The following is a 14904-nucleotide window of genomic DNA, read 5'->3' on the forward strand; positions in this document are numbered from 1 at the left end:
TCAACGTCTACATGGTCCTCCTCGCAGACATCATCAGAAGCCACAGACTCAACATCGTCTCCTACTCGGATAACACTCAGCTGATCCTCACCAACGATCCCACAACCACCAGAACCAACTTCCAGAGCAGAACGAAGACTCTCGCCACCTGGATGAAAGACAGCTGCATCAAACTCAACTCGGACAAGACGGAAGTGCTCAACCTGGGTCCCACCACTTCCGACTGGGACGACTCCTGGTGGCCAGCCGATCTGGGACCCCCACCCACCCCTACGGACCACGCACTCAACCGTGGCATCATACTGAACTTATTGCTCTCAATGAAGCGCCAAATCAACTCCGTTTCCTCACCCTGATTCTATACATCCTGCCTGCTTCGAAGGACATTCAGTTGGATCCCCACAGAATCCAGAAAGACCGTCACCCACGCACTCATCACCAGCAGATTCAACTACGGAAACACACTTTACGCCAGGATTCCCCTCGAAACAATTCAAGAAACTACAGTATGTTCAAAACGCAGCCGCCAGACTGGTTCTTGACATCCCCTGCCGCAGCCACATTACGTAACACCTCCGACAACTCCGCTGGCTCCCAGTCAACAAGAGAATCATCTTCAAGCTCCTCACACATGCCTACAAAGCTCTCCACAACATAGGACTAGCATACCTGGACCACCGCCTAGCATTCCTCGTACCCGCCAGGCAACTCCCGTCTGCCTATCGCGCCCTAGCCTCCGTCCCCAGGATCGACAAGACCAGAACTGGAGGAAGTTCCTTCTTCTTCCTCGCTGCCAAGACCTGGCTCTTCAAATGATACTCCACACCCAGGAGGACCAGCCCCCCCCCCACCACCACCGCCACCACCACCAGTGTCTTGAGACCCTCACGGGTGAGTAGTCTTGCGTTACAAACCCCTGATTGGATTCATTGATTGACACATGGCACTCCCCCACTGCCCAGCTAGAGCTACCTATTGAACCAACAACCTCACAGTCCATCAACCTCAGCATGAAGCCGGCATCACGCATCTCTGACCCCACCCATGCGGCACTTGCAAACAATCTCAGCCGCACCATCTCTCCTGTATGGACCAAAATCACAAACCCTCCCTATTGAGCGGCTCCATGCCGGCCGCCCTCAAACTCTGCCAAGTCACCCCCCTTCTCAAAAAGCCGGATGCCGACCCGAACAATTGCAGACCTATCACTAACCTCCCGATCCTCACCAAAATGATTGAAAAATATGTGCACAGCTCAACAACAAATACGTCCAGTATAAAATAAATATTTGTTGGGGGGGAAGATCAACATTTCCCGTTAATGGATCTTCCAACACTGATTATTATTCCTTGTTAATAATTATGTTGAACAACTTGAAGAACAAAGAACCTGTTTCTCCCAGCCATTCATTTGTGCTGTGCTTCCCTTTTTATTGCTGGGTTTGCAGATATTGCATCAATTGGTTCCCCGAAAATTAAAACGGAGGATGAGTCGTACTCCATCGATCACCTGGACTTCGAGAGAAGAGAGCGCAATCCCAGCGGTTCAGGTGAGTGTATTCGTCTGCATGGATGCTCCAAGTCAAAGAGTATCAGAAAGCAATAAAAAGAGATTCTGGGCCATATGTATCAAGCAAATTCGCATTTGCAAAGGCCGAAATTCGCAGAATTTCGGCCTTTGCGAATGCGAATTTGCTAAATGGAATGTATTAAGCAAAATGTGGTGCAAAATAAGGAATCGCAAAATTTGCGATTCCTTAAATGCAATGTATGATGCAAAAAAAATTGCTTATTGTCCCTAAGGAATCACAAATTACCACCAACTTCAAGTTGGTGGTAATTTGCGAATTTCTTGAAAAATGCCAATTTTTGCATTTTTTAAAGTGCCATGTTAGGCACATACATGCCCATAGGGCATGTATGTGCACCACATGTGCACCCGTGCTAATTTCAGGGGTGCAACAGGGTGTCCTTTGGACACCCCTGCACCCTTGAAATAATTCTCAATTTGCGAATCGCAAATTGAGAATAATTTCACATTCCTTCCTATGGGCCTCCTGGCCCATAGAAATGAATGGGAAATTATTCCTTAATTGCGATTCGCAATTTGCTAATCGCAATTAAGTAATTTAAGAAATCGCTAAAAAAATAGAGAATTTCTACATACATACCGTTTTGCGATTTCTAAATAGCGATTCCTTAAAAATCGCTATTAAGAAATCGCAAAAGGGTATGTTGATACATCTGGCCCCTTATCTATCCACTCATATTGGTAATAGGCAGGATTAGTCTGCCCCGGAGTGCGTTCCATTCATAAACGTCGAATGGAAACTGTCCCTCCGCCTGTTACAGCGCTGAAGGCCATCGCCAGGGACTCCGTACATAACACCCGATGTCTACAGAACGTCCTGGGTCAAGCAATAGTGGGGAGAGATGTGAGAAACAATAGCACTGAGGCTAACGTATGAAACACATAAAATGCGAATATTGTATGAACAAATTGAACGTAACACATGGAACAACTTCAGCTTCGATACAGATTCTCATTTCTATCTCTGACAGTTGCACTAAAAGACTAACCCCGATTTGTATCTGTCCTGGTGCGAGTCACTTAATTTTCTTGTCATTGGTAAAAATGAAATCAAGGGTAAGTGGCAGTTTTATTGACGCCATTTAAGCGCTGCTGTACTGGATCAAGAACATTGTGTCTTTTATCCATCTCCTGTTTTGTCGTAGTCTGACCGGAATTACTCTGCCTTTGAAACAGATTGCTTACACATGAATCTGGCGTGCATTGAAAGAAGACCTCTTTTCATGGACTCTCAGTCATTTAAGTTCTGAATTGATCGCTGACATTTTTCGATGTTTAAGAACTCTTTTATGTAAGAATAGCCTTCAGGCTACAAGGCCATTTTTCTGTGCGCAGTTTGAGTTACACTAGAAAGACATAGGTCCTAAGGAACAGTTAGGTAGTACAACAATGTAGTATAGACCACAATAGGCTCTATATATTTTTTATTTTCCTTGTCCAGCCGGACAGGAAACTTTAATAGTTAAATAAACAACAATCTTATTTTCGATACTGGTACACAGCAATAAGTCATTGCAGCGCGACACACTCCTGTGCCGTACCGTGGAAAACAGGAAAGAAGAGTAAGATGATAGGAAAGGGTGTATCAGGCAAAAGAGAAGAGCGGACAGGTCACTGTTTTGAGTCAATAACATTTTAACAGTGTATCCTGAAGTGGTGCAAACAAACAATACAAAATGAATATACTGTATGCCCACTTAAAGGAGTCGACGTTTCGATCCCGCTCAAATTAACAAGGGATCATCATCATCAGGACTTAATAAATAGTTTGCCTGGTTTACTTATTGTATTGCGCCTTTGGCGAAGTTGCACCAAAGGAGGGGGAGTTTCAAGGCGCCAGGGATCGGTCATCAGTGGCGTGTAGGGTAAAATACAGCTTGAATGGTTCTAGCGCTTAATTGTAAAAATACCAGCGCATGGGAGGGGCGAGTGTATCCTTCGTCGTTGTTGGAACAATGCATGGGACCGGTGGCATCCAAATCCTCTTGCTGCGAGCGGCGGTGCGAAAAATGTCACTTTCCGCTATTAGGCTCACGGATAGGGTTTACGGAGGGGCTTGATGGCCAATGCTGAAGGCGGTCATCCCAATTCGGTGATCCGCTCGTGTGGACTATGCCACGATTTGAAAAGTTCATCCGAGTGTGCATTTTTCTGTGCGCAGTTTGAGTTACATTCAGTTGTATTCCTGGTTGGCGAATATTATATCTCGTCTTCGTCCTTACAATCAACCTGCAATTTACTCCTGCGTTGCTGGAATAGTTCAGTCTTTCTTAGACAAAGTCAAGAAGGCTTAAGTATAGATGGACCCAGAGGAACGAGAAGATCTTCATTGAAAGACCTTTCTAATTTGACAACATTGATTGACTTTCAGCCAACAAGCTATTTTTGTTCTAGCGAAGGAATTTCAGGTGAATGTTATCAAAATGTGTCCTGGCTCGACCATTTCTGGGGGAAGCGTGGGTCGGGTACAGAAACAAGGTTTGCCCGGTTGGAATATTTTTGTCCCGACTTAATCTCAGAACTGAAAGTAAAAAATGCTCAGTGGGACAAGACTGCGGGCTGTACCTTCAGAGAGCTCCACAGCAGTGGATAGCTGCTGGACAAGGTCCTGGTGAAGCCGTTGCCTTTTGGCAGTAAATCTGAGACCCAGAGAAATTTGAATTCCGCACCCAGTGAAGCTCCCTTGCCAGCCGGATAGTTTTGGCGCCTTCACCCTGGGAAGATTTATACGTTCTGACTTAATCACTTTTTTGGAGCGTGGATTCTTCCAGCGAGACGAGGCTGCAGGCTCTAGCCGAAAAGTGTTCCACAAGGCCAGATACCATCCCCAACAGACTCTGCTGAACTGGATTTGCTGCTGCAGAGATTTTCCAAGTGGGAACAACCTGCATCCTAAGGCCAGCTGGAATGCACTTTCATCGGAACAGCTTGACAGGCTGGTCCCAGCCCCGCTGATGTCTTTAGATCCAAAAGGTTTCTGGGTTCAAGTTTTCAGGATATGTTAGGTACACTTTGACAAAACCAAGGGTCCCAGGACAGACCTTGGGGTTCAAGACTCACTTCAGCAGAATCATCTAACCGCACGGACCAGGGCAGGAGCAGTTGGAACTGGTCAGCTGGGCAGTTGCAGTAAAGGCCTCTTGTAGCTTTTCACGTCCCTGTAGCTTGAACAGGAGGTCAGCGTCTTTGTCCTGGATTCAAGAGGGACAGCAGGTTCAGTCTTCTAGGCTCTTCTCAGGTCCCAGGCTGCAAGTTCAGTCCTCTTCTGGTTCTGATCTTCCATATGTCCAGTAGTGTTCTGAAAATAGGCATTTGTACCCGGCACCAGCCTGTTGGTGGGGGTGTGATTGCTGCCCCACAGCAAGCAATCCCACAGTGCCTCTCTCTGCCTAAATGCAAGGGGACAAAACCTTTCTTCCCCTATGCAGAGCCTGTGTGCCCTCCCCAGAGGTGTGGGCAGGAAAATGAGCAATCCTTTCTCTGTCGTCCCATCTAACCCAGTTCTGGGGGTAGCTCTTATCCCTTTGGAAGTGGAGGCTGCCTGACTAAGGGAAGACAGAAGTGCCAGCCAAGGTGTCAGCTGACTTTTGTCTGCGGTAGGGTAAGACTCTTGGAAGTGAACTTAGTTCCTGGACAAACCTCAGTTAGTCATTCTGCCAAAGGAACAGAAACACCAACCCACACCCAAGGCCTTTGTCCTGCTCAGGGAGAAAATGTCACACTTCTTCACGGAGGCTATTCAACTGCCAGGTGAAAGCTGGAACTCGTGCACAAAGGCCTTCAGGGGCTTAAGGTGGTTAAAAGATAGCTTTCTAAAAGTACCCTTTCCTTATAATTGTTAAAAATTGATTCTACCATTAACTCAGATTTGGAATACCTACCAAAGGGCCTTTAAATTAGATTTCTAGCTGTTTCCTAACTGAAGTTAGCATTATTAAATGTAATAATGTAATTCAGTGCCAAAATGGCGGACATGGATTAGATGAGATCTGCGGCGCGATCCCATAATCTGCATTTTTATCCTCAACCCGACGGCCATCGTCTCCTCTGATTGACCGCAGAAGCTGTCATCGGAGCTGGGGAACCAGCTGCAGCATGAGCGGCCTCCGTGGGGCCCGCGGACATGTAGCTCTCAACAGCAGCCCGCTCTGAAGCCACGTGGCCCATTGGTATCCGGGGAAACGCACGGCCTGGTTAGACTGTTGCCGGGCGGGGCTCGCTTCATCCCACCTCACAACCCTCTGCTCTGCACTCTCCCCTTGCTCGTCCAGAGAAGAAAACTTGCTGTATATTGGTCAGGGTTCCAAGGCCTCTGGAGCAGCGACTGCCACGGCCATTTGCCCCCTGTGGTAATTATCAACAAGTGGGGAACACCCCACATGGGCAGCATACATCTCTCTGGACCAGCAGGACCTTTCATCACGGCTCCGGGTGTGGGGCTAATGCAATTGTTTGATTCACCTGGTCTGGCTTGGGTTGACAGTAGGTCTGGAGGCCTGTATTACGGGACAGCACAGATTGTAGGCCCTGCATGACTCATTCTGGCCAAACGGCCAACATTACATAGACTCCAAATGGAATCTCTGCTTACCTGATATTTCTTCACTGGGGCTCCTTTCTGGTGCACACCATCGGCAGGGGTGTACTAGTGTGTAAGAACTGGGGTCACCAGTTCCCCGGGGGTAGCCTGGCACGAGCAGGTAGGCACCCGAAAGCTCAGGTGTTAAGTGACTACACAGCACACGCATCCACTAAGACAAAAGAAGTACACACGCAATGACAGACCACACCAATAGGCTGGATTCAAATCAATAAGCTTTTATATAAACTTAGAATCAGGGCAATCAAAAATTCACAGTTGCAATAACTTATTAATTTCCCTTAAAAGCAAATGTGCTTCATCACTCGTCAATAAATACTTAAATGAATAAATATTAAATATTAGATAATTCTAGAATAAAAATGCAGGGTATTCAATAATCCAGGCATCGATATCTCATTAAAACATTTCATCAGTAGCGAGTAAGGGAAGCAGTTCAATAGACAATATAGCATTTCGCACTAACCATTTCATTAAAGGAATAAAGCTTCATTACTCTGCAAACACCATCTTCATAAAGGAATCATGCACAGGTAAACATCTCCTTATATAGTACTAACATTACATTCGGGGAGCATTTCAAGGTAACTGTGGGCATATTTTTAACAGGCCCTACGCAAGAATAAACATTTTTCTAAGATTACTTTCTGCGATCCTATTCCCCTTAGAATTCATTCAACGTTTCAATACACATGGGGAATCCCTGGGCATGTGGACTTATCTAACCTAGCCCCCAAAAGTAGTCACCAGTCACTGGGGCCTACTGCGAACCGGCCCAGTTCAGGGATCTTCTTTGACTCAAATTAGGGTCAACGGGGCCCATTTCAACTATCCCCAGGGGAGGGGCAACTCGGGGCCACCTGTGTCCTTCTGCCCTCCGCCCCGGGTTTTACCTTTGTCTTCGGGCTTCCTTAGCCCCTTGCGGAGGTGTACAGCCGGTGGGGGGAGGCTCCGGCCCTATGTTAGGCCTCTCGCGGCCTTCCGGTGTGTCCAGGGCCCCCCTTGGGGGCCTGAGCTGGCAGGTGGGAGCTCTCGGGGCGTGAGAAGCCAGTCAGAGGAGGCCCCCGTGACTCCGGCGCTCCTCCTGGGCCTCCCTTCAGCCCCAACGTGGTTCTAGCACTCGTCTGGCCCTCTTGCGGGCCGGGGACCAACAGCAGGGAAGGCGGGGGCGGAGTCTAGGACGCGCCCCCATCACGTGAGGATGGAGCCCGACCTCAGGGCCTAGCGCAGCCGTTCGAGGCATGTGGGCTGCTAAATTCATATCTATTGCATAGATCGCCGCCTAGTGTTGGGTCCGGATGATTGCACATTGTTGTCCTGGAAGAGTCTTCGAAGTATCACGAGATAGGTGGCTCCTCCCCTGGACTACAGTGCGCATGGGCATCGGCTCCATCCCCAGATAGTTTTTTTCCGCCATCGGGTTCGGATGTGATTTCGACGTCTCCTTGTCGGAATCGAAAAACTTACTTCCTTAAGGCCAAAAGGCCTTCGCTATTGGCGTCGGTATTGTATGCGATCGGTCCCGAGCATCGTCCGACTCTTCGTGTCGGAATTCTGCGGAGTACTTTACTCTTCGGACATCGAGGCCCTGTACTCGCAGCAAGACCCCGACGACCTGATCATGGAACGGACTCCGTTCAAGTGCTGCCCCGTCTGTGGATCCAAATATCCACACATCGACGTGCACCCAGTCTGTAATAAATGCCTCTCGCCGGACCACGACGAGGACAACTGCATGGCCTGTTCGAAATTCAGGTCCAAGAAAACACTCAAGCATCGGCGCGCGGCGCGCCTCGAGGCCCAGCGAGCGGCTCCGGCACCCAATGACATCTTCTACGACCCCGCAGAGGAAGGCAGAAGCCATCATCTTGAAATATCACCGCCGTCGACGGAGGTCGAGCCCGATCCAGACGAATACATCGAAGAACAGGGCCAAAACCTTGAATACGTCGAGGAGGTAGGGGACGACGAAGAAGTCTATGGGGCCGCGGAAGATAGCTCAGAGGAAGAGCTATGCCCCGAACATTACATGCCTCAGGCTTAGGTCACGGGATCGCCACTCGGCCTTACCCACGACCCTGCACCGCTATCCCCAGCCCCGCCTTCTGGCCCGGCCACGGATACACCGGTGGAGCCGCCATTGCGCGTATCGAAAACGAAACCGCAACCGTTGCAGGCGACATCGTCAAAGATGGCCGACGTCCCACCGAAAACGAAACCGAAACCATCGGTCTCGGCAACACCTAAAATGGCCGACGTCCCGGCAAAAACGAAACCGAAAACTACGGCTTCAACTACATCTAAAATGGCCGATGTCACAGCCAAATTGACAAAGCCTGCTCCATCTTCGGCTCCGTCGCCCTCAGGCCCTCCGAAGTCGAAGAAGGCTGTCGAGTCACCAGCGCCACAAACGGTGGCCAAGGACACGTCCTCCAAGAAGGTAGTCCATCACGTCTCGACGGCTGCAGCGTCGACCACCAAACGCTCGGTCGAAGCAAAGTCCACTAAGGCCCACGACCCAAAGGCCGGAGGCACTGCGCATCGGCACAAAGATGCCGGATCTGTATCGACGGCGTCGGCGCCTCAGTCTACCACAGGGCCGCGAACCGTAGGATTCGAGGATTCATCGGTGGCCCCTTCAACCACGCCGAAGTCCTCCGAAGCGGACGAGCATGAAGCATCGGCTGCCAAACCCTCGGCTTCATTCACAAAACAGGTCACCGACTCCCTCCAACGTATTCGGGAGAAATCTCTGCCGTCGGCGTCTACCGCGCCTTCGGATCCAAAACCGGTGGACACACATGCAAAGACGTCCTCCAAGCTACTCTACACTCTACCACCGAAGGTGGCGCCGAAGGCGTTTGCACCCAGACCGATGCCGAAAAACACGGAAATGTCGGAATATTCGACGGCCAGTGGGCATTTGGCTCGACAAACAGCGTCAGAGGACCAATCAGAGCAGTACATCGATGCCCACACAGGGAAATTGACACTTTACAAAAGAAAGATCACTTCCCAGCCATTGGAGTCATATGTTATTCCACTAAAAAAGAAAAAGGCACCACAGGACATACCTGCCTCTGTTGTACCTCTTCTGCCACCTCCGAGGAGGAGTCCATCACCTTCCCCCAACCAATCAGGGGGTGACGATGATGACCAAGATGACCAATACAACTTCCCTGCTGGCAATGACCCTGATGTACAACAGGATCCATATGACGACGCTGGGGACCAGGGAAGTCATCAAGTGATACAGGACCCACAGGGTTTTGGGACACGTACATCACCTACTGAGGATTCGGCAGCATTCAATGCTTTGATAGAGCGAGCAGCTGCAAATCATAATGTAGACATGCATGCTGACCCGGTGGAGGAAGATTTCCTGTTTGACACCTTCTCTGTCTCCGAAAGAACAGTCAAAACACTCCCTATGTTGAAAGGGGTCCTTAAACATGCACCAGAGATCTTTAAAGAACCTACAAGGGCAAGAGTGGTGAACCCACGTATTAAGAAAAAATACAGGCCAGCACCTGGGGACCCTGCCTATATTCGGGGACAGTTGCCTCTAGACTCCTTGGTGGTCGCAAATGCCCGCAAGAGGGCCAACTCCCAAACAACGGGTGAAGCTCCTCCCCCCGACAAGGAGTCGAAAGTGCTTGAGGCATCCGGCAAGAGGGTGGCTGCGCAGGCTGCCAATGTCTGGCGTATAGCGAACACACAGGCACTATTGGCACGTTACGATAGGGCGCATTACGACACGGCGCATTGTGGAAAAGTAAATTTTGCCATGTTCTGTGTCCCTACGCCTCATCCATCATATGTTATGTGTGCATGATCAATATGCATATGTTATTCCCCATTTCTGATTAAAGACGCAATTACAGTTGTGTCCACCTCTAGTATGTTAGTTTCCAGTCCTCGTGAATACTACGAATATCAGGCCTATGTAAGTAATGTTGCCACGTTTCTCAGTGTGCACGTTATTCAATTATAAAGTCCCCGTTTCCAGGCCTCAAAAGGGCCCGGACCACAGATTCAGCTCCTGTCTCCTGAAAGCCTCGCTGAGGAGCGATACAGCCCCCACCTGTATCCTCGACCCTTCACTCACTTCCTGCCTTGCAGTACCCGGTGCACCCCGGCTCTGCCTCTGAGTCTGCCAAAAGTATGTTATAGTTCCTGCTATCAGTTCAGTCCTCCTCCTCTGCATTCCTAAGCTACTGAACTGCATCAATAGTTTCCGTCATTGTCTAGCCTTCTCGTCTCCACGTTAGAGAAATACTGTATTTAATGGTCATTTAATATTCTTCACGCACTACATGTAGAATAATGCATGGTCCAGTCTTAGAGTCAAGTTAGCCTCTCCCCTCATGACTTCTAGTTTATATCAACATGTTCCCTAAACATCAGATACCAGATAGGGTTTAGGTACATGTTGCTCCGACCCTCCAGACTCTAGTCTCTACTCCTAGCACAGAGTTCGTAGCCCCCAGCTTCTCCTAGTAACACGTCATTGCTAGTTTTCGCGCACCATTAGGTTAGAGGTCCCGGCTCCTTAGGTAGCCCCCTCCAATGTTTCCGCCCATTCATGACATATTCTGTTACGTTTTGCATCACATGTCCAAGTAAACTCCCAGTTACACCTCTTATTTCTGTTATCTCTCGCGACTGCTACGCGTCACGCCTTCTACTCCACCTACTGTTACGCCTACTGCAATGTAATGCTATGTGTTTGCGCTATGTATATAAGTCAATGTTTTGTTATTAAATGTTAGCGCGCTCATCCCAGACCCAGCCCCGGCAGCTGCCGGGCCTTATTGTCCTATTCCCATGCAGGTTGTCCTGATCCTGTCCTTATGCTGTAATAAACCTGCAGAAACTCCTACTACCTCGAATCTTGACTCTTATTTATTGAGCTATCTGTTATGCTATAAGTCTAGTCAAAAATAGGGTATTATTTATTTATTTACCACATAATGGCGCCCGAATAGGGACTTGCCCTTTCCCCACGCGTCGGTGAAGCCACGCCGACCCCCTGACCCTCTGCAGTCGTGACGGAACCATACCGTGCACTGGCAGATATTTCTGCTCCAAGTATCCCTCAGGCCCACGGAGGAGACGGAGGAGGCGGTCCAGCATCCGAACGAGACGGTGGAGGAACGCGGCGAGTCCCGACCAGAGCCCAAGCCGAGAGTCCAAGGTCCGAGGTATCCGGAGGCCCACCCGTAACTGAAGTCCGAAGTCCGAAGTTCGTCGTCGTAGTCCAGTCCCGTCCGAGGCCTTCCGTTCCGTGCTGCCCGGTGAGTACCATTGCTGGGGTAGTGTCTAGACAGGGTCAGTCTAAATTGACTCCTGGTCCGTGGGTTGGTGGTACCCAAGCCCACAAACGAAGTGTTCACCTAGGTGGATACGGGTCTTGATGCGTTCCTTTATGGGACCGGTATGTTCCGTACTGTTACAGCAGTGCATCCAGTAACTCTAGTCTGTTCCGTTCTCGAGAATTCTGTCCTGTTTCTGTTTTCAGTATTTTCAGGTAGTATTCTGTTCGAACTGTTATTTATAATGTTGTTTAATGTATTTTCAACGTCGTGGTATGCCTGAATTGTTTTCCCAATTGTTATTGTTTTTTGTGTATTGTATTGTGTTCCGATTCAAGTTTAGAATGCCGCTCTTTTCCAAGTTACGTCAGTTAAAAACTAGAAAGGGTCTGCTGGAAGCAGCAGTTCCTGTTCCGCCTAGGGACAGTCCAGGTCACTTTATGTATCAGAAACATGGCATAAGCGCCATATTGTATCTAGATTTATGGGTAGAGTATACCAAACAGTTAGAAGAAAAGTATAGATGGCCCGTATCGGGTACATGGGATGCCGAATGTATCATGCGAGTAGAAGAAGCATTATGGAAAAAGAAAGCCAGACAGTCACAGAAAGATGCCATCGAGTTATGGCGTAAGGAAGCGCATAGAAGAACGGAAAAGGAAGTCAGAAAGTCAGAGTTAAGTAGAGAATCCCAAGAACGAGCCCAAGAAAGAGAATTAATCGAGATAGGTGAACAAGTTAAAGCCGAACAGTCAGACAGACAGAGGCATGCCCTTATTAAGGGTATGTATCCTCTCCTTGCCGAAGGCTTGCCAAAAGCGACCCCAGAGGCACCCAGTAATTTCCCGCCACCATTAGTTCCGACCAAGCTACGTCACAAACCGACCGCAGCTGATATTTTTATTTCGTCCTATTTGGACGACACAGTTCCAGAATATGCAAATCCAGTTCGCGCTCCACCTGTCCCTGTAAATCAGGCACTTCCCGTTCCTCCAGACACCGGAGTACCTGTTACGGTACCCCCGGGTCAGCCTGCCATACAAGTTCAGCCCACGTTACAATTACCGACCCTGCAAGCACGAAGAATGTCAGTCGACGATTCTAGTATAGGGGCCGCAGGAGGAGGTCCTCCTCAAACCCCGCCGCCACACAAGCGTCTATCAGCACTCGAATTACATGCTCAAGCATCACAGCGTACTCCTAAAAGTAATAAGTCTGTTACAGAAATCAGACAAGCCCTTGCCGAATGTGTCTATGACACAGTCCCAGGCGAGTATAATATGGTTTTATATTCCGTACGCGTAAGAAGGGTGACCGAGTATCTAGTCACCTTACCAAATATGAAAGAAGATCTAGACAGAATATATCGTTTCATCCGTACAGGGGATGATCCAGAAAGTATTGGCGAGATTATGTCTCAAAGGAAAGCCGAGATTCAGCTCATGATATTAAAGTTCCTGATCAATTGTCTAATAAGAGAACAAGATTACCCGTCTAAAGATCCCGCCGAAATGAGAATCCTAACAAGGTGGAGTGATAATATAGCCGAGGGTAAGCACAAGACCATTAGTGCCATGGAAAGTATGTACAAGAAAATTCGTAAAGAAATAATAAGGTTACACGAACAGCGTAAAGCAGCACAAGTAAGCGAGAAAGAAAGTATCTCTGATCCTGAAGAGGAAGACGAGAATCCCGCCAGAATAGCGTATGTAGGAAAATCCAGATTTCCAGATCGCCATTTACGTCCAGAACCTAAGTCTATTTTTCATCATCCAGCACCAGAACGAGGCTCTCTAGAACAAGTATTTCAAGCTACCGATCACATTCTGAAATCACGAGTCGGTTATAGCGAATTAAGTACCATGCACGAACAAGAACTAGCCCGATCAGCAGTCCGATGGATTACTGATTCTACCACTTTTCCAGACGAAATAGTGGCACAAATGTTTCTGAAACTGCCCCCAGCCGAGCAACGACTGGTGGGTATGTATATGATCCAGCACCTCATTACCCTGTATGAGGGTCAACATTCTGATCCAGGCCCGTTACATGATATCCTGAACGAGTTACTCCAGTACAGATGGAGAGGTCTAGGTACCGATTTAATTAGTGTCATTCTAGAACAGCGCCACAAGTATAGAACGTTCCTGAACCCGCATTTTGTTCATGTCTCACCCCCAGAAAGTAAACCATTCTACATAGACAGACAGAATCCGCTACGGGAAGTCCACCCAGTCCAAGGGGCGGGTGGCGTAATGCAACGAGTGTTTGTATACACTCCGATATCAAAGATGGAACTTCTTGAAATGAAGAAATTAATCCCCTGTCATGACAAAGATCCAGCGGGGTTCCATAGAGAATTAAAAGACATGCTCCGTATGGGAGAATACACTTACCCAGATATCATTAAAATGTTAAAGGTCCTGCTACCCGCAGGGGTGTATGAAAAGTTAAAGGAAAAAGAATGGGAGGTGGGAGAGAAAAAGATCGATTGGACAGCTCTAGAAGCTGAAGACAAGGCACGAGTACCAGGTACCGGTCTTGGAGATAAATGTAAAGAATTACCAGAATTATTGATTCAAGTTTTACCCAGATTACTGACAACTAGGAAAGAAGACTGGGATGCAATCTCAGCCTGTAAACAGAAACCAGATGAGGATATTAGTGATTTTTATTCTAGATTTGAGAAATGTTTCAGTATTAACAGTGGTCTCAAGACAAGTAGTGAGTCATACCCTCATCTTTTCGTTACCAAATTAGTCGAGAATTCAAGTCCACAAATTAAAAACCGAGTTTTGAAAGTCGAAAGCACCTGGCAAGCAAATACTCCGTCCCAGATGCTCCAGATGCTCCAGTATCACCAGAATAGAATCAGAGAAGAGCAAGAACACGAAAGAAAACGTATGAAAGACACGAAAATGAAAGTGCTAGTTGCACAATCTATTCCTCAAGACAGTCAGAAGAGAGGTCCGAATCAAGCCAGTCATCCTGCGGCTCCCGTTAAAGGGAACTGCAATTATTGTAAACAGCCAGGTCATTTTATAAACGAGTGTGCAGTTCTGAAACACAACATAGCTACTGGTAAGACTAAAGAAAGACCACGTCCGCCGAGACAAGAACAAGTTTCACAGACTCCTCAGTCACAGAATGCACCACAGACAGTTACAGCACCGCAGCCCATCGCTGCAACACAGCACGTTACATCGCAGATGTACCAGTATGCACAGTCCGAGTATCCAGAGTACCAGTCATATTCATGAAACAGCCTAGAGAGGGAGGTAGGCTTGCCTCTCATCGAGATACCTGTAGACCAAGAAGGTCCCTATGTTCATAGTCAAGTATTAGGGAAAGACAGAAAGTTTTTGATCGATACAGGGGCAAGTAGGACCACAATTAGT

General features: G+C 48.2%; 1 protein-coding gene across 3 annotated transcripts in view; it reads left to right on the forward strand.

Moving 5' to 3' along the window:
- The window catches only part of LOC144807720 (uncharacterized), an 88946-nt gene that overhangs the window by 19338 nt on the left and 54704 nt on the right, over positions 1 to 14904 (forward strand). For all 3 annotated transcript variants that reach the window (XM_078673380.1, XM_078673378.1, XM_078673381.1), the window contains one exon: positions 1449 to 1550. In XM_078673380.1, coding sequence (XP_078529506.1) covers positions 1449 to 1550 — 102 coding nt within the window. The remainder of the gene's footprint in view (positions 1 to 1448; positions 1551 to 14904) is intronic.

The sequence above is a fragment of the Lissotriton helveticus genome, chromosome 1_2 (assembly GCF_964261635.1).
Source record: "Lissotriton helveticus chromosome 1_2, aLisHel1.1, whole genome shotgun sequence".
NCBI lineage: Eukaryota > Metazoa > Chordata > Amphibia > Caudata > Salamandridae > Lissotriton > Lissotriton helveticus.